A 21,812-nucleotide genomic window follows, 5' to 3' on the forward strand; every position below is an offset into this window, starting at 1 on the left:
TTACTGTAATGGTCGCTATCGCTGGCAACGGAAGTCGACCACTGTTCTTATCTGGTGCACCACTTGGCTATAGCTGTGCCAACCGATTGTAATAAACGAATGATTTTTAATCGAATGCAGAAATCTTCATTTAATTTTTTTTACTACACAAAACCATAAACAAGATTTTTTTTAGATTTTTGACAGCTGTCATTTTAGAACATGCTGTATGTCACACCATTTTAAAATACAAAGGGCATAGTATCGTATTGTAATAATTACTTTCCTCCTTTTATTTTTATCTGAGTATCGTTTTAATTGTTATTATTACAATAAAACTATAGTAAATATGTTATCGATAAGACCTAAGTATATATCGACTTTTCACTGCACATATTATTTACTTGGAACTATATCTATCGACCAGTTACTGAAGACCTCTAAAGCTTACCTAGTAAAACTACGTTTGATTGTTTTATTAAGTATAAATAGGTCTAAATAATTTGGTTCCAATCAGTAACCTATAAAATATAGAGTAATTAAATACCTTTGAAGTTGACACCCATTTTGTATTATAAAGCAAATATTTTCAGGAAATAAATTCTTTTTTGAAAATTAAATCTTTGGCTACCAAAGATGTTTCCCATTTGAAATTCTGTAGTTACCTCAACATAAGGACACAACATTGAAGTAAAAACCACAAAAGTTATGAAATTCCTTATTACCTAACGTATGTATGTAACACCGAACTCGGTATTTCCTAATATTATTTATATCCCTGTAATAATCACTAAATATTATTTGTTTTCATAAATTATAGGTATGCTTCACTGTACTTAATGTGGCATTAAAGTTGGACGAATTACCGACAGTTTTAAAGTATCGATAATATTATGTATATGTATAACATTGATAAAGACATCATTTTTAGAAATAAAAATAGGTCCTTATAATCATTTCATGCAATTTTTCAAATATTAAAATGTATAATTCATAAGTATCAAACAGTAAATATAATAATAATTATTACTTATTTAATGAAGGCACTGACACTAATGTAAACAAGAGTATCGCGTAGCTAATTAATTAAGAACAATAATAAAACCTTGAGCATACAATGTATATCATGCAACTACGTCTCAAGGATAAAACATACCTACATACAGTTTACATCATAAAAACCGTGAAAAAAACTATATTTATTTATTTATAACAACTTTTTCCTTTATCTTAAATATATTTTTAATACTAATACAAAAAAAACTGAAATGGGAATTCAATAAAAAATATTAGCAAATTCCCATTCAGTCACTCAATGAAATGGGAATTTAGGAAAAAAGTTGCGCAACGAAATGGGAATTTAGGAATCTCGTCGCAATATCTTGATGGTAAGTTTTTACTAACAAAAAACTTAGTCGTAAGGAATCATACAGGGTGAAGGTAAAAAGGTGTGGTAGGCTGTATCCACATGGGAAATTAGGAAAGTGCGACAAGTCGCAGACCCGCCCTAAGACATAATTAATTAATATGTATAACCTGCCCTTACGTTTACGAGAATGTTAAAGTTTTTATTTATTGTAGTGTCGTGTGTCGTGTGAACTAAATATAATAGGCAGGTACGCTAACTAAGTATAGCTCTTTGTCTTTTCTGTTTATTTTCGTACTTTTTTATAACACTGTGGACAGTGACAGGTGTGTAATATAGAGTATCTGTGTTTAATATTTTTAAACGGACTTCCTAAAGGATGACCAATTTTTACGCTGCAGGTCTCTTTTCTTTTCGCGTGAAATAATTTATTACACAAAAAAATCCTATAAACCACAAACTACACAGAAAACACCAAAGATTTCTATTGACATATTAAATAAACGAAATAATAGTAAAATCTTGACGAGTGGCAATGATCACAGCCCCAGGGAAATAAACTTAAGTACGAACAGCAAGCAAGCTTATATCTAGTCGCATTAAAGTAATTATCGTTAGACACACCCTGTATATTAATACAGGGTGATGCGAAACTTATGAAAATGTCTTTTTTTTATTCAGAGTTCCGTGTCGCGTTGTCGGGTAGTATTGTGATCGAAGGTTCTACAGTTTTTTTCTTTTATCTTTTCTCAAAAAGAAATGGGAAGATTTCTGTTTATTTTATTTTTTTTTGTAAATTCCCATTAAATGACAACAAAAATACGCTCAAAAGCAGACATCCAACATAAAGCTTGACATACACAAGCAGCCACATAATAAAGTGACACTCGAAAAAACTGTTTTGAAACTGTCTCCGGACAGTAATTAACGAACTAATTCAGCGATCAAGTAACCGTGAATGGTCAGCTTTACGTAGCCCTTAAAAGGCAACGCGTGCGTTTAACCCTTTTTTTTTTCGAAAAAAAATTTAATACCGAAGCGAGTAGTTGGGGTAATAAAATCTCTGCAGCCACTCAAATGAGCTGAACTTTTGAAGCCTGGGGTAGAAGACAGACGGGTCAGCGTGGAGGGAGACGGTTGCCAGGGACGGACTTGGAACTTGGGTTATGTAAGACGGTTGTTCTAGGTAGTGGGTTGGTTGGTACACCCAGATTTAGATCAAGATGACTGAGGTGACGATGTGTTGTCCAGTATTTTTAGTGTATGTAGGTAAATGTTAAAGTAGGTTGTGTTCTAATTATAAAGAAAATATATGTAAAGAGTACATTTTGCCTAAATGACTAACAATAGAACCGTTAGCTTAATAAATAATATATCACAACTTCTATAATTAGGTACCTATCTGAAATAGGTAAATCGGTAAATTTTAAAATAAACTCTTGCCACATTAGATATGTTAGGTAATCGCGACAATAACAAGATAATAATAACCATTTAGCGGTCATTTTAGCGTTAATTAAAACCGATACAAAATGAAAACTCTAAATATCGAGATAACGACTATGTTTTTCCTTAGTTTATGGTTAATCGATGGTATTTATAACCTCATACTTATTTGTTGACAACGTTATTTTGGTTTTCCCGTAAGTTTTTGCATGATAACGGATTTATTTCGCGAGAAAGTTGCTTACGCGCAAGCTGTTATCATAGATGTCTAACCCGCATGAACCGTGACTTGAAAAACAATTTTCACTTAAGTCGAAGTCGTAAAAAAGCAATAAAAGTTATTTCTGAAGTATTAATAAAACATTACAACAGTACGCATTTCAGAATTTAGATACGTATAAACCAAAATTAATCTAGAAACATGCGATACAATACGTATTTAATAAGGAAAAACAGTCTGACACAATAAGCGAATTTTTCATGAATTTTAATCACATTTATTTTGACAAGTTCCTCATACCACAACCACAAGCATATTAGCCTTCTCAAGACGACAAATTCTTGCAGAAAACATCACAGAAACATAAATAGCAACATACACAGCAAACACACGATACACGACAAAACATCAGCTCAAACTTCAAACTTTTGTTTTTGTCCACAGCACATTATTCTCGAGTCGACCAACATACTCATTATATCATAATTTGCACATTTTCCACCGTCTGATTACGGCCCTGTGTCGGACGGCGCAGTCTGAAAAAAAGTTTTTTCACTAACTGAAGCATTAATCCGGCCTGGTATTAGTTTACTCGCTCTTACTTGTCTGTGTGTGCGTTCTGAGCATGTGTGCGGCAACGCCGGCCAACTTTTTTTCATAGACTACGTAAAATGCAGATGCGACGTTTCATTCTGTGGAGTGATTTAAGATGGTTTTGAACTAAGTTTACTGTTGAGTAACAACATCTTTATAGTTTTATAATATCACTGAAAGATGTATTTAAGCAGTTAATTGTGTGTCGGTGTTTATTGTCTAATCATTCTGTCACTTCAGGAATTGTGTAAAGGAAAGTGTGAACGACTTTATAGTCAAAGACAAGTTTTACCTGTAATTGTAACTAAATGTCCAATTCCTCATAACACCACAAATAAATCCATAACCCAAACAAAAAACCGCTTATTCAACGCTACAATTTTCATTGCAAAAAATACGAAAAAAATGCCGTCTCTGTAATCGCGACGCTCTGTAAAATGCAGTCTGCCGGCGCATTCTCCCGTGCTTCTCCAAACCTGGACGCCGTCCACTCACACACACACACAAAGCCCCCACACACACACTCACCTGATGCAGTAACCTACGTATGCAGTAATACCTGGCCTTTAGGCCCGTGTATCACGTTTAATAACTATTGTATTTGTGAACGATCGAAATGAGTGTGTTTTTCGAAGTCCGCGTTGAAAAACGTCTGGAAACTACTTGCTTTTTTTTGTTTTTTATTTCTGCCCAAACGTGCGTAGTTATGCTGAAATTTTATGAGCTTTTTGGCAGTTGTTAAAGTTTGGTGTGTATTGGTCTGTCGGGTTTGAAGAGATACCCTTACCTGTAATGGGTAGGTGTAATGATGTGAATTTGATCCGTTCAGAAATGAAATTTTGATGAACGAATTCGATTTTCTCGTTGTTTGATTTCAACGTTACAATTTATTATATGGCAACTTTATTTAAACTTCGACATCTTATAGTTAACTACTGAAAAATATAAACTATATTTTCCTTCCTTTTGAATCGAAAAAATGTTGTCAAAGACATACCTACAAAAGCTAACAAAACCTATTCTTGCATTATATTTTGAGCCATTGTCTATAAATTCTATATATTGTATATAACAATGACCAGCAGGTCTGTATTTCCCCCATACCTATACAAGTACATCAAAAGGAACCAACCACGTACTTAATTAAAATTCTTAACAATCTTCGTATCACAAGGAAAAACGCTACAAATTAAATAATAAAGCGTAATATATTTGTACGGTATTATTATCTCAATTCCTTACAAGTTATATGGGACAAAGGAAGTATGTGCCAGTTCTTCAATGTGTTACTGAAAATGTGTAATAATATGTGTAATTATGCGTCATTGCAGAACCCCAATTTAACTGTAAACTGTACAATTAATAACAAATATCACATTCCACTGCAAGGCTTGAAATTAATCTTCCTTTTCAACTGTAGCCACAGAAAATGCCTAAAAGGTACTTAACTGTCCTAGATGAAAACTTTACCGTAACGAGAGCCACTCCCAAATACGATTACAATTCTCTAGTATAAGGGAAAGTTTGAAAAAAGAACCGTTTTCTAATAGAAACTCTTGAAGTACAGAGGTTCTTACCCCGTGCTATCAGTTAGCGGTATGCGCAAGCGCCCGCATCCCGAAGCACCGTAAGCTATGGAAATAAAGATCGCCATCGACTCTCTGCCCTACATACTTGCTTGCTTTGCTAATCAACCGTTTTATGGGTTTCATTTTCTTTAATTACTAGTACGATAGTTGTTGAAAATGTTTAGGATTTTTTTTTATTTTAACTGTACTAAAATGTGCGAAAAAAGACTTAACCTCGGAGACGTTTACTTTGCAGGTACATAACAGGCTTCAAAATATTTTCAGTCTTCTAATTCCACATTTTCCCAATCGACACCAATAATAAGTGTTCTTAAGAAAATGTATCCAAATCAATGCTAACGGATATTACCAAGATCAAAATATCGTTCAAAAGTCGAGTATAAGTTAACACAAAAAATCCACACATTCAACAACAGTGGGAAGGGATGAAAAGAAACCAGAAAAAAGCTTCGTACGACCCCCAAGTAACGTCTTGGACATAGAATATAAAATTCTCAAGACGCGAAAACTTGAAAAAACCCTATTGTTCAGTCGCAGCCGTGTGAAATTACGTAGGTAAATAATAATAACTTACAAAGTTATATTTAGACTACGTAGTAAGCAATTACACAACAGTACACGAATTTACTTGGGATTACCAATACTTCATTTCATACATATTTAGTTAAGGAAAACAACGTAACGGCGCTCTGAAGAAATCCATAATTTCCTTCGACATGTATAAGTACCAGGAAAACACGACCTCCAAAATTCTTCAAACGAATAGCTTTAAGTATAAAAATAAATACCAATTTTTTAAACACTAGTCATTTTCCCGCGGTTTCACCCGCGTCCCGTGGGAGCTGCTACCCGCACCGGGATAAAATATAGCCTATGTTACTCGCAGATAATATAGCTTTCTAATGGTTAAAGAATATTTAAAATCAGTCCAGTAGTTTTTGAGTTTATCCATAACATCCAAACAAACAAAGTTTTCCTCTTTATAATATTAGTGTAAATATGGTATTGATGACACATTACTAATTAGTAGGTAGGTACATAAACAGTTATGTCACTTCTGTAGTATTTCATAATCTGTGTTCCTCGTAGTTTCACACGGGAATCAAGTTCGCTTTCTTGAGGGGAGACGGTTTGCTCAAGAAATCCCCGGGTTATATCATTGACAATGTTTAGCCACCCCTAATAGCGGTTTTAATGGTGTCAAAGCAAAATAAAATTCGGAGTCAATCTTGATTTTATTGTGGAAGAAACAAATGTTTTTGTGAGACTGGATTTGCTAACTTGTAAAGCGAAAGGTTTAAAAATAATGTTATTAAGTTAACTTTAAAAGTACGCAGGCATTGAACAGCTCGAGTTCATAAGCAGATTTTTCAAAATAACCTTACCTAATCATCACATTTTTTTTTCTTATATTATCGGTCAATACTTATCCATACCGTCCTAGTAAGAATATATTTTTTCTTTGTAGTATAGCTCAATAATATATCATCCTAGTTTAAAGCATTTTATTAAAAAGGGAATCTTGTCTTGCAAACATCTACCAACGTCTTCCAAGACACCAAACTTTCGATTCCGTTACAATCAATACAAAAAAAAACTTCTGCAAAAAATCTATCAAACAATACCCCAAGACGTTAGGGTCCAGGTAAGCAAGATGCGAATCCTTAAGAAAACTTAACAATAGCGTTTACCACCACACAAATATCAACTTTACGCCTTAAAGACTAAAGTTCAAAATACCATGTCCAATCATGTGAAATTTTGACAATTGTAAATGCATGCTGGTAAGGAGTTTCCTTCTTTAATGCGTAGGAATTAAGAGTTATATTCCTGTGTATGTTTCTTTGCCAAAAATATTCTTACAAGGGTAGATTGTGTGAACAATATAACAGCTGATTCCCACAGTTAACGGTTTTATTTAAAACTCGCTAGTTTAGTCAGCAGCACACGACATTGTTAGTCACAAAATCAGAAATAATAATTGTATTTATAGAAACTGCAATTAAATGTTGTCTAATTTTACATGATACAAAATTTCCCGTTACATTTCTTGGTAATGACTAAAATTATACTACGGTAAAACTGAAGTACTGTGTCACACACAGTGGGCAAAATACCCAGAAACAAAAGCTAGTTACATAATCACAAATTAATGTCATCATCCTCCGAGCCTTTTCCCAACTATGTTGGGGTCGGCTTCCAGTTAACCGGATGTAGCTGAGTACCAGTGCTTTACAAGGAGCGACTGCCTATCTGACCTCCTCAACCCAGTTACCTGGGCAACCCGATACCCCTTGGTTAGACTGGTGTCAGACTTACTGGCTTCTGACTACCCGTAACGACTGCCAAGGATGTTCAATGACAGCAGATAATCACAAATTAATATAAAATCGTACTATTCTTAAAACTAGGTTCATTTATCTTGTTTGCCTACGTAAAAGGCAAAACTTTTTCTTTTTGCAATCGCTAGCCCGCATTACATTAGCATAACCTAAGCGTTTGTACGTTTACTGCTTACAAATACGTCACTTTTTACGTCGATTCGTATCGAAAACATCGATAAGTTTCACCTACAATTAGTAGTGAAAAGTTTGGAAAGAACCTTTTTATTCAGGTGCGTGAAATGGTTCCTAGGTGACGGGTGTAACCGCTGGTCGAATTTATAGTAGGAAGTACTTAGGTATTTTATTTTTAGGTCGAATTATCGACTGGAAGCCGATCCAAATGTAAGTAGTTAGAAAAGGCGTAGCCAGATATAACCAAGATAGTGTCTTTCACCTCCAAAACAAACTGCTTTCAACTCTAAAACAAAAATCTCAGGGATATCCCAATTCAGAATATTACTATGTCGGTTTTATTCGTCACTCGATTGACTAATAATTTCTCGTACCAAGATCCAAAGTACGTCTGCAGCTATTAATAATATACATTAATTACTTTCATTAAAACAACAAGCACTTACACACATGTGTTGACACCCCACATGTGTCAATGCCTCACTGAGATATCAAAACGTGTGTCCCATTGACTTATCAATATTCAATATGACTAACTAATGACTTACAGATATGACTAATAACTGAATTACAGTTACTCATACATACTTTAAAAAAAAAATACAAAAAAATATTCACAAAAAAATGAAAAGTACAACGATTTTAATTGAAGATGCCTACTTAGAATAGCACAGTGGTTACACCGGCTCCCGCGCCCGCCAAAAAGACATCTAATTATTTAGACACTTCATTTACTTATTCAATTAGTAAGGCTGCGATATCGCGTGAAGTGCCAATTAAAAAATAATAGAAGCCCCGGTGTGCGAGAGAGAGGAGTGTCATGAGAGGTTTAGAGATGATCCGTGCTCATTGACATATGAGAGTCGTGTTATGCGCTAATTTTGTTTGACGCGTGCCTTCAAACTATTTTAAGAATTATTTTATTTTTTTATAAAAAAATATGGTATGGTAATTTAATCAAGAAGGTTTACAAGGATCTTGTCAAAGTAAAACCATTTGATCTGTGTCAATTCGTATGTATAAAACTTATCGAAAAGATTTTCATACTAACCACTTTGTTAGTCCGCTTTCGTAATTAAACCGACTTTTTTGTGAAATGTAACCCTAAAAAAGCTCATAAAATTACCCCCAGCAACTAGCTCGTCACTTGCAGGAACGTGAAAAACCGAATTAGCTTGTCTGAATGCGAACTCGTAAGTAATTAGCCTCGCGAGACTCTCGATTCGCTCAACTCGCTCTCGTAAGCGAACCGGAGCGAAGATAGCGGAGCGATGCGACGCCGAGAGAGCGAAAATGGCTAATCAAATCCTTTCCCGCTCTCGACGGTATTCGAGGGCTTTTTATTTTCATTGTGCCGTGAAGTGTCACGGTGTAGATACGTATAAAGTTTTTTATAGAACTCGTTAGCCAAGCTTCATCAACATTTTATTTGTAGAGAACAGACTGATTCCTGCGTCTCCCACTAGATTTTTTCTTTTATCTAACGTTTACTGTTTGTTCTTTACAGGGAATTCTACTACATCCAGATGGAGAAGTATGCGCGACAGGCCATCAGCGAAGGTCTGAAGACGGCGGAGGACCTGCATGTAGCTGGTGACTCCGAGCTGTACAGGGTGCTCAACCTGCATTACAACAGAAACAACCACATTGAGGTGAGCATACACATTTTCATTAAACAAGACTTGAAGGACAGCTGCTAGAACTAATCAAAAATACAAGACAATTTTGAACTGGTTTCTAAGTATCCCTTTCCAACGATTCCAGGTGCCACCAAACTTCAGATATGTGGTTGAACAGACACTACGAGAGTTCTTCCGCGCCATCCAAGGCGGCAAGGACGCGGAGCAGAGCTGGAAGAAGTCTATCTATAAGGTGATCTCGCGACTGGACGACCCAGTGCCCGAGTACTTCAAGTCGCCGAACTTCCTCGAGCAGTTGGAGTGAACGACAAATCGACGCGACGCACATTGTTTCGGCAAAAAACTAAATTATATTTAAAAAAAAGAAAGAAAAACAAATCATTGGACGATTGTTTCGCACACCAAAATTTTACGACACTCGCATTTAGGCCTTCAGATTCAAAATTATTGATAAAAAAAGTTAAATTAAATTATTAAAAGAAATTTTGGATTTGTACGTTGGACGTCGAGTGGCGCGGTCACCGCCGTGCCACAAATAACGCTCTACTAGAAAATTCATTAGGTTATTACGAGTAAGAGAAAATTTAAGTCACCTAGAATTTTATTTCTGCACATAATATATTTCGCTATATATAATTATTATTATATTATTATTAAGTATTATCTTAAAATGGTTTTTATAGTTGTGTATATCTTAAAATCATTTATTGATTTATTCTTTAAGGAAAAAAACGATTAATATATTAACTGCTTAAGTTTTGATTTTTTGTTGTTTTTATTTTTGTTTAGTCCTTTGTTTCCTTGTCCTTTGGAGCATGCTTTAGTACGTTTATCCCCGGTAGTATTTACGTTGAGGCTTCGGCCGGAAATTGTCAACCTTTACCTCGTCATACTTATTTTAAGAGTAATTAATTAAAGTTAACCATAGACATTAGTACAATAGAGCAGGGTTATTTTTCGATCCACAAACAAAGAATTTAAAGATTATTTTTATACTGATAGCCGGTTTTAAGTTCGTGCAGAGGATTTATCAATAGAATAAAATATAATGAAGACACAAAATTCGAAAAAATTACACATCTTAAGTGAAGATTAATGTAAACATCCTTGTTTGTATTTTCAATATTTCGGCAATGTTCGGATCGCAAGTTCAGTTAGTCCGGTATATGCGGGTTCCGTTCCGCTCCGGATTAGGGTTAAGTTTATTTGTTAGATAATACTACTTTCTGAAAGCCTGCGCGGGCATCTCTAAGTACATGACGCGAGTGCGGGCCGTCACTCCCACACGTTAATCAAGGCATTACTTTATCTAATATTACCCATATTCATACACAATACACACCATATACCCGATAATGATAAGGCAAACTGTAACACTCTTTATTTTCTTTAACACTACGTATCATTTTTGACTACGGTTTAGTTGATTTACCCCACAGTGATGCCCGTACTCGGCAGGCGAGCGCTTCGCGGCGGCTATCAAGCACATAGACATTTGACCCACATCCAAACAGCAGCAATAGTTGAAGGCAAAGCAATACAATAGATCTAAATCCCAAAAAAAACATCAAAATTCTCAAAATTACAGCTACATTATTTGGCATCCAACAGAAAACCATTTCGCACTGGGCCACCTCGTCCGAACAGAAGTGCCTTCAAAAGAAATATTGATTTTTTACGAAAAAAAAAAGAAATTAAATACAAAAAGGGCCCTCAATAGACCTACTGCCCAACCGGGGCCGCCGCGTAGCGCCCGCGCACCGCCGCCCGCGCACGCACCAGTTCGCCCGTATCGAACGACAGTATACATACACACACTTACTATTATACTATAGAAGAATAATTAGTTTGATTCGTAGATATATGTAGCGCGTGGTGCTGGTCGCCGGCTCCGCGACCGGTGACGACGCGCGGACGACTCCAGGGGACGGACGGAGAGCGTCGCGGAGCCGGCGCCAGCGCACACGCATCTCGATGTATTTGTTATATCATGTAGTTGCCGGCCGCCAGCCCGCCACGCGGTCACACTTTCAGTTCACATCCTCAGTTTACAGAACAAACAGATATAAATCATTATTTCGCTTCTCAAATAGGTATAACACGATAAGATAGATAGTTGTACAGAAATGTATAGCCATTTGTACATAATAACGATAGTTTTAATACAGATGAGATAATATCGAGTAACTATCTTAGCGTTAATGGTATTTAATTAAGAGACAATAGACAAAACTGGAAAATATCTATTGTTTTGCATAATTGTACAAAATGTTTAAACCATCCTGATTTGTATGTAAGTAACCGCGCGGGAGGCCGGCCGGCCCTAGCTAAGCAAGTAAGCATATTTCATTTGATATTACACGTTTGTTATCCTTTCATTTGTAACCATTTTGAAGTATTACGATAATATAAGAGTACCTCAGTTTAGGATGGACCAGGCGTCGACTGGTGTGCTTAGTAGCTCAGGTTAGGTGACAGTTAGAGATACTGAAGTTTTTGAGACATCGACACATAGATTAACACGCAGCCTCCCCCCGTCCGGATACCGGTTTTTATTTTGGAAATTGTCCCCGACGCGACATCGCGCCCCCACACACCCACCCTCAGACAATAGCCCGGGTTAAGTTTCCACTTATCAGGTACACAGTCGTCCCTGGGCTTATTCGAGATCGAGCAACGTTCAATGTTACGTTTACGATTGTATTTTGTTACATGTTGTTTGTTTCTCCGTAACATAGGCACTGGCGATTTAGAGCTGAGAAGTGTTACACTATCTGAGTAGGATAACGGAATTGATGACAGATATTCCTAAGCACATGTAATGTTAAAATCACTAGCGGTATGGTAGCGTTGTTAAGTATCAGAGCCACTTGTTAGCTCTAAACTGACATTTACCGATTAATTCCTTGTATAGTAAGTAATGAATTCGTTATTCCGATCTCTCCATAGATTTCTTCATATCTAATAGAACTGTTACGCAGGCTACACTACACATATTACAATAGAAATGTATTGATTTCCCATCAACAGTTATCAACCGACATGCCGTAATTTGCAGATACTTGGAGCCGTATTAAAATGTTTTACTACAGTATTGTTTCAAGGTCAAAACTCAGAATATGTACTTATAAATTTATGTAATTTAATGCAATTTTTGTCCGGATTTTATACTTGAGTGACTCACTGTGCAATATAACAAGACCACAATGGATATAACATGCGATCGAGCCGATATTTTTAAATTTATTCGATGTTCAATTATTTGTAAGTTATCGGTTGACAATTTTTCTAAATTTAATAAAAAAATTAAGACTCAAGTTTGAAACATCGAAATATTTAGTCCACAGTGATCATGGGGGCTAATCCCGCAGAAAAAGTACAAAATTCGGTGTTGACTTTAAAGCTCATGTTTGTATCTATATATAATAATATGTATGTAGATTTATTGAAATTGCCCGTTTCGGCGTCATTTCTCATTGTTTTCATATTCTTTATCTAGATGATAGTTTATTTATGTTTCACGAAAATGTACTTATCTAAAGTTTTTGCTTTACACTTTTAGTATTTTGGAATCCGTCTACGAAAATGTTTGGATTATCAATGTAAAATGAAATAAATATTGTAATTATTTTCAAAATTAATTATAAATAAAAAAAAAACAATATATGTAGAAAGTATTCGGTTTCACGTTTGGGTATTATGGTTCCTAAATTTTCGAAATTGTAATAGACTCTATTGTATGTAGCGTTTCATTTTTTGGAGGTTAGGACATTTAGATTTACCAAATAGCTGTATCAACTTTTCTATACGTGAAAAATCAATAAGGGAAATTGCTGAAGTTTAGGTAGTTATGAAAATAAGTATCATTCTTAATAATATATATATTATCTCATAAAAATGACAAAAATTGAGCACGGATATACTATTAGGATGTCTTGAAACAAAATACTGCCGACGCTTATCAATAAAATTTAGTGAGATAAGCTCGAACGCCCAAATTGTAAAAGTATGTGAACGTGGCATTCGTCCCACGACACGGGATCAGCGTTCATCATTTTATATTCGAGATTAACCATACTGTAGTGGGTTTCAAACAATATTTTAAATATCCTTGTGGTCTTCATTGGTAACAGCGATACACGTTCAGTTCTGTATTGTGTGTTCGTATGTAATGTGTTAATTTAGTTTGGCGAGCCACAGTCCATAACGTGGCGGCATTTTTATAATATATTTGTAAACTATAGCGAGCGGACGCGGACGCCAGTGATAAAATTAGTGACAAAATTTAAAAAAATACAAAATTATTTTTGATAGTGGCGCAATATTTTTTGTTCACAGCACGACACGTTTCGGCCCACTGTGGTCGTGAGCTGGACAAAAGGTGATGTGTCATTAATAAAATTGAAAAATTTTGACTAGTGTTTAGGCGTCATTTCGGTATCCTCGCATTTCGGCTAAGTGTTAAGTGCCCGCGTCCGCTTGTTTTGATATATTTAGTACAAATTTCATGATGTTAAGGTTACGAGGCTCAAAGCTTTTCTTTTGTGGCGCCCGCGCAACCGCCCCCGGTACGCGCCTACGATATTAATGAGTCGTGTATAAAATTTTATTCAAAAAGAGTATTTTTGTATTGAATATTTCTAAAGTTGGTGTAAAGGTCAAAATTCATAAATTATAGCGGTGACAAAATGGAACATTAGGTAAATTTAGAATGTCATGCGTTTTTTGTATTTAATTTTAAGAATAGCGTCGGATATAAAACGTTTAGGAGCATTAACCATTTGTAAATAAAAAGTTGAGCGGCGCGGCTGAGGGGCGGCGGCGCGGCCGGCCGGTTATATAGGTAAAAAAATATATAAATAACTCAAAGATGTTTATATGGTTCTGGATGTAAAAAAGATAAATTTAAAAGCAATTTTAAGGTGAAAAATGTGGAAAAAATTGTAAACGATTCTTCGGTATTTGTGTTAGAATGGCTGATAGCGGGTCACTATTGTAATCTGTGGGCCTCAGACAAGTCATACCTAATGTCAGGAAACTAACCTAACCTAACTACGCATTAATTATTACGGTTCTTAATACTACAACAATACTTATACATTAATATAATATCACATTGTCATAATGCTTATAATTTACGAGCGTGTGTCTTTGTCCGTGAATGTTTTAGGATCTAACCACTGTTCGGTGTATTAGACATTTAATAAAGTGGAATTATTGTGAATGAGAATAAAAATTGTATCTAAATTGTGAGAGCCGGCTGCGGTCGGTTGCTCGTTGCAAATTGCGTTCGTTTATTGGCATACAAATTGGCGGTTTCAAAAATCTGTTGATCAAAATTATCAAAATTATTGAGTGGAAGGAAGTAGGTACGGTGGAACATTAAGTTGTATCTCTATAGCATTGTCAGCATGAAGACTTGTTGATACCAGAGAGGGATGTTTCTTCGTGAATATAACGAGTAATAAAGCTAAGCTTTTATTTGAATTATGGCTTTTATTTCTTAATTACCTTTTCCCTTTGTAGCCTTAATAATTTGTAAAATATGCCCAAAAACATTTATAAATAAAATATGTTCTCTCAAAAATAGAATTTAAAGACAGAAAAAGTCAATTTTACAGATTTAGAACAAAGGACGATGGGCGTTTTGTTACCCTGTCCAACAGTGTTGATTATAGTACCATTGCGTAGGTCTTAGCAAGGCAAAAAATATTTACTATGACGACTAGTCCCAAATCCTTGTGTATTTCGTGTGACATCAACAAATAGAATGTTGAATGTTCATAAATCATCAACGTAGATCATGTAGTTCCTAAACCCAACTGTATCTAATAAAAATCGGTTAAATGTAAGAAAAAAATGGAATTTGGCCTTCTTAAAATGTTGACTGTGCAAACCTTTGCAGTTCACGCAGAACTAGCTTATGTATTTGACGGAAATCTTTCAGAATTTGGTACCTACCCATATGACTTGCCCATTGTCCTTTGATGGAACCTAGTAATTAAATATTTCTTACAACAAATGCTGTAAAACCCACTGTCCTATGCGCATCAGTGTCATGAAAACAACTCAGTGTGTTATTTTACATAATTGTGTCAAAAAACATAGAACACGAAAATTATCTTAAACCGATATAGTAAATCTATAGCATAATTTTTCATAAGATTTTTTCAACTATGAAATTTTCGTATTTTAGCTATCCGCGAGATGGCGCCACTTTCGCCGTGCAGGAATAATCCTTGTCAGTACGATAGACGATACGTACGATGACTGAAACATTAGTTCCTCATCTCGCCACTAGATGTCACTGTGCAATTCACGCTCGTTTCTGAATCGCGGTGTTAAGATTCTCCGCGAGTTAATGACCCTCCCCGGTCACTTTAGTTCGGTATCGCTTCTCGGCCTTTTGGCTAAGATCAAAGTGTAGTATCTGTTCTTTTCAGCTTAATATCTGAAAGTTCCCTCACTGAGGGACCAGTATATTAAACTGATTTTTGTAAACTGATGGGATGTTCGGGGCTCGCTTCACTCCCGTCACGGGTCGGCCCGGCATTGCAGTGCCGCCGGGATCGGCCCACATAACACATTGAAAACCATTGAAACTGATATATCATTAGAACATAACATCACCTTAACAGCCTTTACAACCTTTTATATAGAGAATATTTTCGTTTTAACAGCCTTGAAAATTTGTGAATACATGTCTTTTACTTAACAATTTGTTATGTTAGACAGAACATATAAGAGAATAATAATTAAACACAATAATAATTAAACACACTCATAAACAACAAGAAATATGAATAGGACTGTATATAATTATTTTAATGAAAATGCTTGTGATTTATAACAGCTGTACCTATTCCGATGCAAGCTTTGAAAGACAAGAGCAAAAACAAAACACTAGTGTAAAAAGGTCTCACTTCAAAGTTCTTATGATTAGTGCTAAAAATGATATTGCATATCGCAAACAAAGTATTCTTCATTAAAATTGTTACACCTACCTGGCACGTGTCTGGCACTATTTTCCACATGATGAAAACTATTAAAAATTTCGTGAACGCTAAAGTTACCGGCGTCGCCAATGAGGGATACAAGACTTTTAAAACAAGTCTATAAATTAATGTTGTCTCAAAAATAGATAAGACAGAAAAAGTAAAACAGATTTAGAACAAAGGACGATGGGCGTTTTGGTCCCCTGTCCAATAGAGTTGATTTTAGTAATTATTTAAATTTTAAAATTTTTACTATGACGACTAGTCCCCAATCCTTGTACATTTCGCGTGACATCGACGAATAGAATGTGGAATTTTCATAAATCATCAACGCAGCAACGCAACCGGTAAAGTCAGAAAAAAAATGGAATTTGGCCTGGCTTGCCGACTGCATTAATAAAAGACTGTGCAAACCTTTGCAGATCACGCAGAACTAGCTTATGTATTTGACGGAATTTTTTCAGAATTAGGTACCCATACAACTTGCCCATTGACCTTTGATGAAGCCAAGTAATTAATTGTTTCTTACAACAAATGCTTTAAAACCCACTGTCCTATGCGCATCAGTGCCATGAAAACGACTCAGTGTGTTATTTTACATAATTGTGTCAAAAAACATAGGCTTCACAGCCGACATAAAATTATCCTAAACCGATAAAGTAAATCTACAGCACCATTTTTCATAAGAATTTTTATCTCTATGAAAATTTTCGTATTTTAGCTATCCGCGAGATGGCGCTACTTTCGCTGTGCAGTAATATCCTTGTCAGCATGACAGACGATACGTACGATGGCTGAAACATTAGTTTTCCGTCTCGCCACTAGATGTCACTGTGCTATTCATGTTCGTTTCTGAATCGCGGTGTTAAGATTCTCCGCGAGTTAATGACCCTCCCCGGTCACTTTAGTTCGGTATCGCTTCTCGGCCTTTTGGCTAAGATCAAAGTGTAGTACAGGGTCTGTCAAGTTTGTTCTACGAATTGCATTAAGGTGGGCTTGAAAACAAGAGAGAGTCAACGACATCAGAGTAAAAGAGATAAATATATAATGTTGCCACCAAAAATACAATTTCGTATTCTCCCTAATAATGAGCGTATAAATTGATTTTTAAAGTAAATTACCCTTGAAGATACTTTTAGCTATTATTCTAATGCCAAAAAATATACTTAGTTGAGAAATATTAGATATAAAATTTAATATTACTTATTAGAAAATATATATGGGGGATTATGTGTGGCAACACTAATGTCCGGACGCCATATTGGTTTTGACATTGTTGACGTCACAAGAAAAATGTCTGCGGCCGGTTGCGCACCATTTTATCTTGTACTAATGTTTATTTGTAATAAATAAACTACTTCCATTTAATTCTACATACATTGATAACGTTGAGTCGAGCTTGCTCCTCCGTTGCTGTGTTTTGGTGAAATTAAGTGTGTATTTGTGAGATATAGACTCGGTGTTGAGACAGTGACTTGTTTGATTTTGTTTTGTGTTTAATTCGCGATGAGTTCACAAAAAGAAAACACAAGAATCTGCTGCTTGTGTGGATCTTCACCTTCTAAAGATCCCAGCATCACTTTGCATCGGTTTCCAAAGCCTGGCACTAAAAATGCTCTGCGGTATGTACACTCCATGCTATTCGTCTTAGACGACATAGAATACCACATTTATTGTTAATTCCGCTTCTAACTACCACAAACTCACGTAACATATATACCTATATACTTAAGTCCCAACTTTCCTTGCCAAAATCATTAGGTACTTACTATAAAAAGTTTTCTTGCTTACACCATTCCCGTATCTAATATAACATCTCTTTCAATCAAAGCGAAGACTACCCACTGACATGATATAATAATATCTTAACTCGGAAAATGATTAAAATAGTGTGTAATTTGAGAGCAGTGGTGGCCGAGTGGTAACTGCCCCAACTTACGAGTGGTAGGTCGCGGGTTCAAACCCGATCTGGCGCATAACTTTGTGTAATTTATTTCGTCACTACTGCTCTCAAAACGGTGAAGGAAAACATCGTGAGGAAACCAGCATGTCCTAGAACCAAAAAAAAATTCGAAGACGTGTGACATCCACCAATCCGCACTGGGCCCGCGGGGTGGATTATGGCCCAAGCCCTCTCCTAGAGAGGAGGCTGTGTCCCAGCAGTGGGAACATTAGAAGGCTGATGATGAGTGTGTAATTTTGATATTTTTAATTTTCAGTTGTGAATTATGGGCAAAGTATTGCTTCCCAAACGAAGCCTGGTCTTCACCAAAATTCCAGGACGCACTCCATAAACAACATAAGATGCTATGCAGCAAACATTTCAAAAGCACATGCTTTAATGAGAAGAAGTTGTTCAGAACAGCTGTACCTGATGTAGTAAATGTTTGTAAATATCAAAATATAATTGGTCTAGTGTCTTTCTCTTCCTAATCATTTCTATAATAAAGAAGAAATAACACCAACGTTTATTACACAATATGATAGAATAATTTAAACCATGTCTGTAAACTTGTTGTTTGTTAAACAAATCGATAGTATTCTTTATTGTATAATAACATAGTCTTGTTTTTATAATAGTAACACTTTAAAACTAACTAGAATTTTTGTTTGTTTATGTTTTGATGTTGAAATTGTATGCAATAGGCCCATCCATACTTGTTATTTTGGACGAAAATGTCTGAAATACCTACCTAAATTGATTAAATTCATGTATTTTAAAATTCATTACATAGGTGCACATACTTGTGATTTATGAACACCTTTTGTACCCTATTTCTGGAAATAAATTATAATTATTAACATGCTAAATAAAAAACTCTTGTACTGTAATCTTCCTTTTATTACACTGCTGCACTGCTCTATAAAGATAAATATTAGCAATTTATGCACAAGTACACTGTGTTTCATGTCGATTATTGCTGAGCAAAATGTGATAATCTTGCTCAGCCATAATCGACGAACGCACTGGGGCCCGATTCTCCTAATTTTACGATTCAGTCGAGTCGATTCACATTCGACTGAGATTCAATCCCGACTCAATTACGATTGAAGCATATGTGGCATTCCGCTATTTTTTCTTTGAAATAAACGTTTTTATCCTTTTCTGTCATTCAATAATGAATCATTTTGTCTGCAAATGATTTACGATTGCAATATGATTGTAGAGCAAACTACCGTATAGACCAAAATCACCAAAATAGCAGACCAATCGCAAACCAATCGAATGTCGTTGGAATACGATTGGTCTTATATTAGTAGCAGAATGCCCGATATGGTTAAAACTGCTACTGCGATCATATTGCGATTCAATTTCTATTCGATTTTAACATTATTAACTTAGGAGAATCGGGCCCCTGTACTTGTGCATAAAATGCAATAAAAATGACCTATAGAATATACTGTAGTTTGAAACTCCCGCCCTAGCTTCTACTCTCTAGTTTTCGTGGGCGGAATATAGATGGCGCCGGCCGGTAAGGAAAAATTTCCTCATAAAATTTGTACGGAGTCGTTATTCTTCCCTTTAGGGTATATATGTTCTGTGGTGTAGTATCTGTTCTTTTCAGCTTAATATCTGAAAGTTCCCTCACTGAGGGACCAGTATATTAAACTGATTTTTGTAAACTGACGGGATGTTCGGGGCTCGCTCCACTCCCGTCACGGGTCGGCCCGGCATTGCAGTGCCGCCGGGATCGGCCCACATATCACATTGAAAATCGTTTATAAAAAATAGCCAGTTTTCTTTAAAATTTACATTAAATTAGACCCTCCTCAGCCTTAATTTGAATATGGTCTTCATAATTGGTTGAACCAAAACTAATGTTGTAGTTATGATAGAAATGCAACATGATAAAAATAATAATTGAAATCACGAAGAACTAATTTCGCACCATGTTTTTCTTCATAACAAATGCTACAAAACACACTGTCCATCAATGTTACGGGAAGTGCACAGTGTCTTTTACATAATTAGGTAGTAACAAAATACATAAGTATTAGCTTCAAAGATGACAATAAATAGATATTCTTCATTAAAATTGTAACACCTGCCTGGCATTATTTGATTTTCTAGACGATGAAAACTATTAAAAAAATCTTGAACAAGCAGGACAATTTCGGGAAAAATTTAAAGTTTTTCACCGCGTATTTTTTTTTATGGCAAAATTTAATATTAATATTTTTTTAATATTTAGGTAATGTGTATGTGTAGGTACGTAATTTGTAATTTTTGGTGGTAAGAAAGATTGATAGATTGATTGGTGGTACGATAGATGTCACTGTGCAATTCACGCTCGTTTCTGTATCGCGGTGTTAAGATTCTCCGCGATTGAATGACCCTCCCCGGTCACTTTAGTTCGGTATCGCTTCTCGGCCTTTTGGCTAAGATCAAAGTGTAGTATCTGTTCTTTTCAGCTTAATATCTGAAAGTTCCCTCACTGAGGGACCAGTATATTAAACTGATTTCTGTAAACTGACGGGATGTTCGGGGCTCGCTCCACTCCCGTCACGGGTCGGCCCGGCATTGCAGTGCCGCCGGGATCGGCCCACATAACACATTGAAAATCGTTGAAACTGATATATCATTAGGACATAACATCACCTTAACAGCCTTTCCAACCTTTTATTTACAGCCAGTTTCTTCATCAAAAGTTAAAGCCAAAGTAAAAGTCAAAGTAATGTCTTAAGTTAAAGTAACGGTCAAATTCAATTTTTCTATTAGTTTTACTGTCACTTTAGCCTTGAAAAAACAAATTTGACCGTTACTTTTATTTTAGACATTACTTTAACTTTTGATGAAGAAACTGGCCGTTAGAGAGTATATTTTCGTATTAACAGCTTTGATAATTTGTGAAAAAAAGTCTTTTACTTAACAATTTGTTATGTTAGACATAGAACATGAGAGAAAATAACAATTAACACTCATGTTTATTACATGGTACATTAAAACTAATGTTATACAAAGTTTTTACCTCATAGCACAGTGATTCACGCTCCATACAAAGGCGGCCATAAATACGAAACTCACAAATACTTTTAATTAATTTATTTTACACGTTGAAATATGTTAAGAGAAGTGTAAATTATTAAAATTATAACATATCCACATTCATTAAAAAATATATCATTACTATTTAGGTGTAACAATGTCTCGCAGTAATTTTGTTTTAGACGATAAACCTAGAACATGTCATACTGCGACTTTTAATGAAAAATCTATATAAATAATGGTTATTTATATTAAAAACAACCATAAAGGAATAAAATAAAACAACAAAAATACACGAACAACCTTTTTTGCAAATACACACAAAACACAAAATATACCAGAATACATACAAGCTCAAAAGTATTTACTACAAACAGATAACAAATCTAGTACAATTTTTGATAGTACACCTTTTGTTTTTGACAGGGAACTTTCGTAAACCTGTTAGGAAGGGATCTGAATGAAGAAGTTGATGGTTCA

General features: G+C 35.3%; 1 protein-coding gene and 3 non-coding genes across 7 annotated transcripts in view; all 4 read left to right on the forward strand.

The window, feature by feature from the left end:
* LOC110381538 (homeobox protein prospero) overlaps window positions 1-10,112 on the forward strand; it is a 98,105-nt gene extending 87,993 nt beyond the window's left edge. For all 4 annotated transcript variants that reach the window (XM_064039648.1, XM_064039647.1, XM_049848432.2 and 1 more), the window contains 2 exons: window positions 9,218-9,362; window positions 9,475-10,112. In XM_064039648.1, coding sequence (XP_063895718.1) covers window positions 9,218-9,362; window positions 9,475-9,654 — 325 coding nt within the window. In that variant the 3' untranslated portion in view covers window positions 9,655-10,112. The remainder of the gene's footprint in view (window positions 1-9,217; window positions 9,363-9,474) is intronic.
* Window positions 10,113-15,740: 5,628 nt separating this feature from the next.
* Window positions 15,741-15,933, forward strand: LOC126056296 (U2 spliceosomal RNA). Its single transcript, XR_007511977.2, has one exon. It is a non-coding gene; the product is annotated as a U2 spliceosomal RNA (small nuclear RNA).
* Window positions 15,934-19,852: 3,919 nt separating this feature from the next.
* On the forward strand, window positions 19,853-20,051 carry LOC135118318 (U2 spliceosomal RNA). Its single transcript, XR_010277513.1, has one exon. It is a non-coding gene; the product is annotated as a U2 spliceosomal RNA (small nuclear RNA).
* A 654-nt stretch (window positions 20,052-20,705) lies between these two features.
* On the forward strand, window positions 20,706-20,898 carry LOC126056301 (U2 spliceosomal RNA). The gene has a single exon (XR_007511982.2). It is a non-coding gene; the product is annotated as a U2 spliceosomal RNA (small nuclear RNA).
* Window positions 20,899-21,812: the final 914 nt, after the last annotated feature.

Source organism: Helicoverpa armigera, chromosome 20 (genome assembly GCF_030705265.1).
Source record: "Helicoverpa armigera isolate CAAS_96S chromosome 20, ASM3070526v1, whole genome shotgun sequence".
Classification (NCBI taxonomy): domain Eukaryota; kingdom Metazoa; phylum Arthropoda; class Insecta; order Lepidoptera; family Noctuidae; genus Helicoverpa; species Helicoverpa armigera.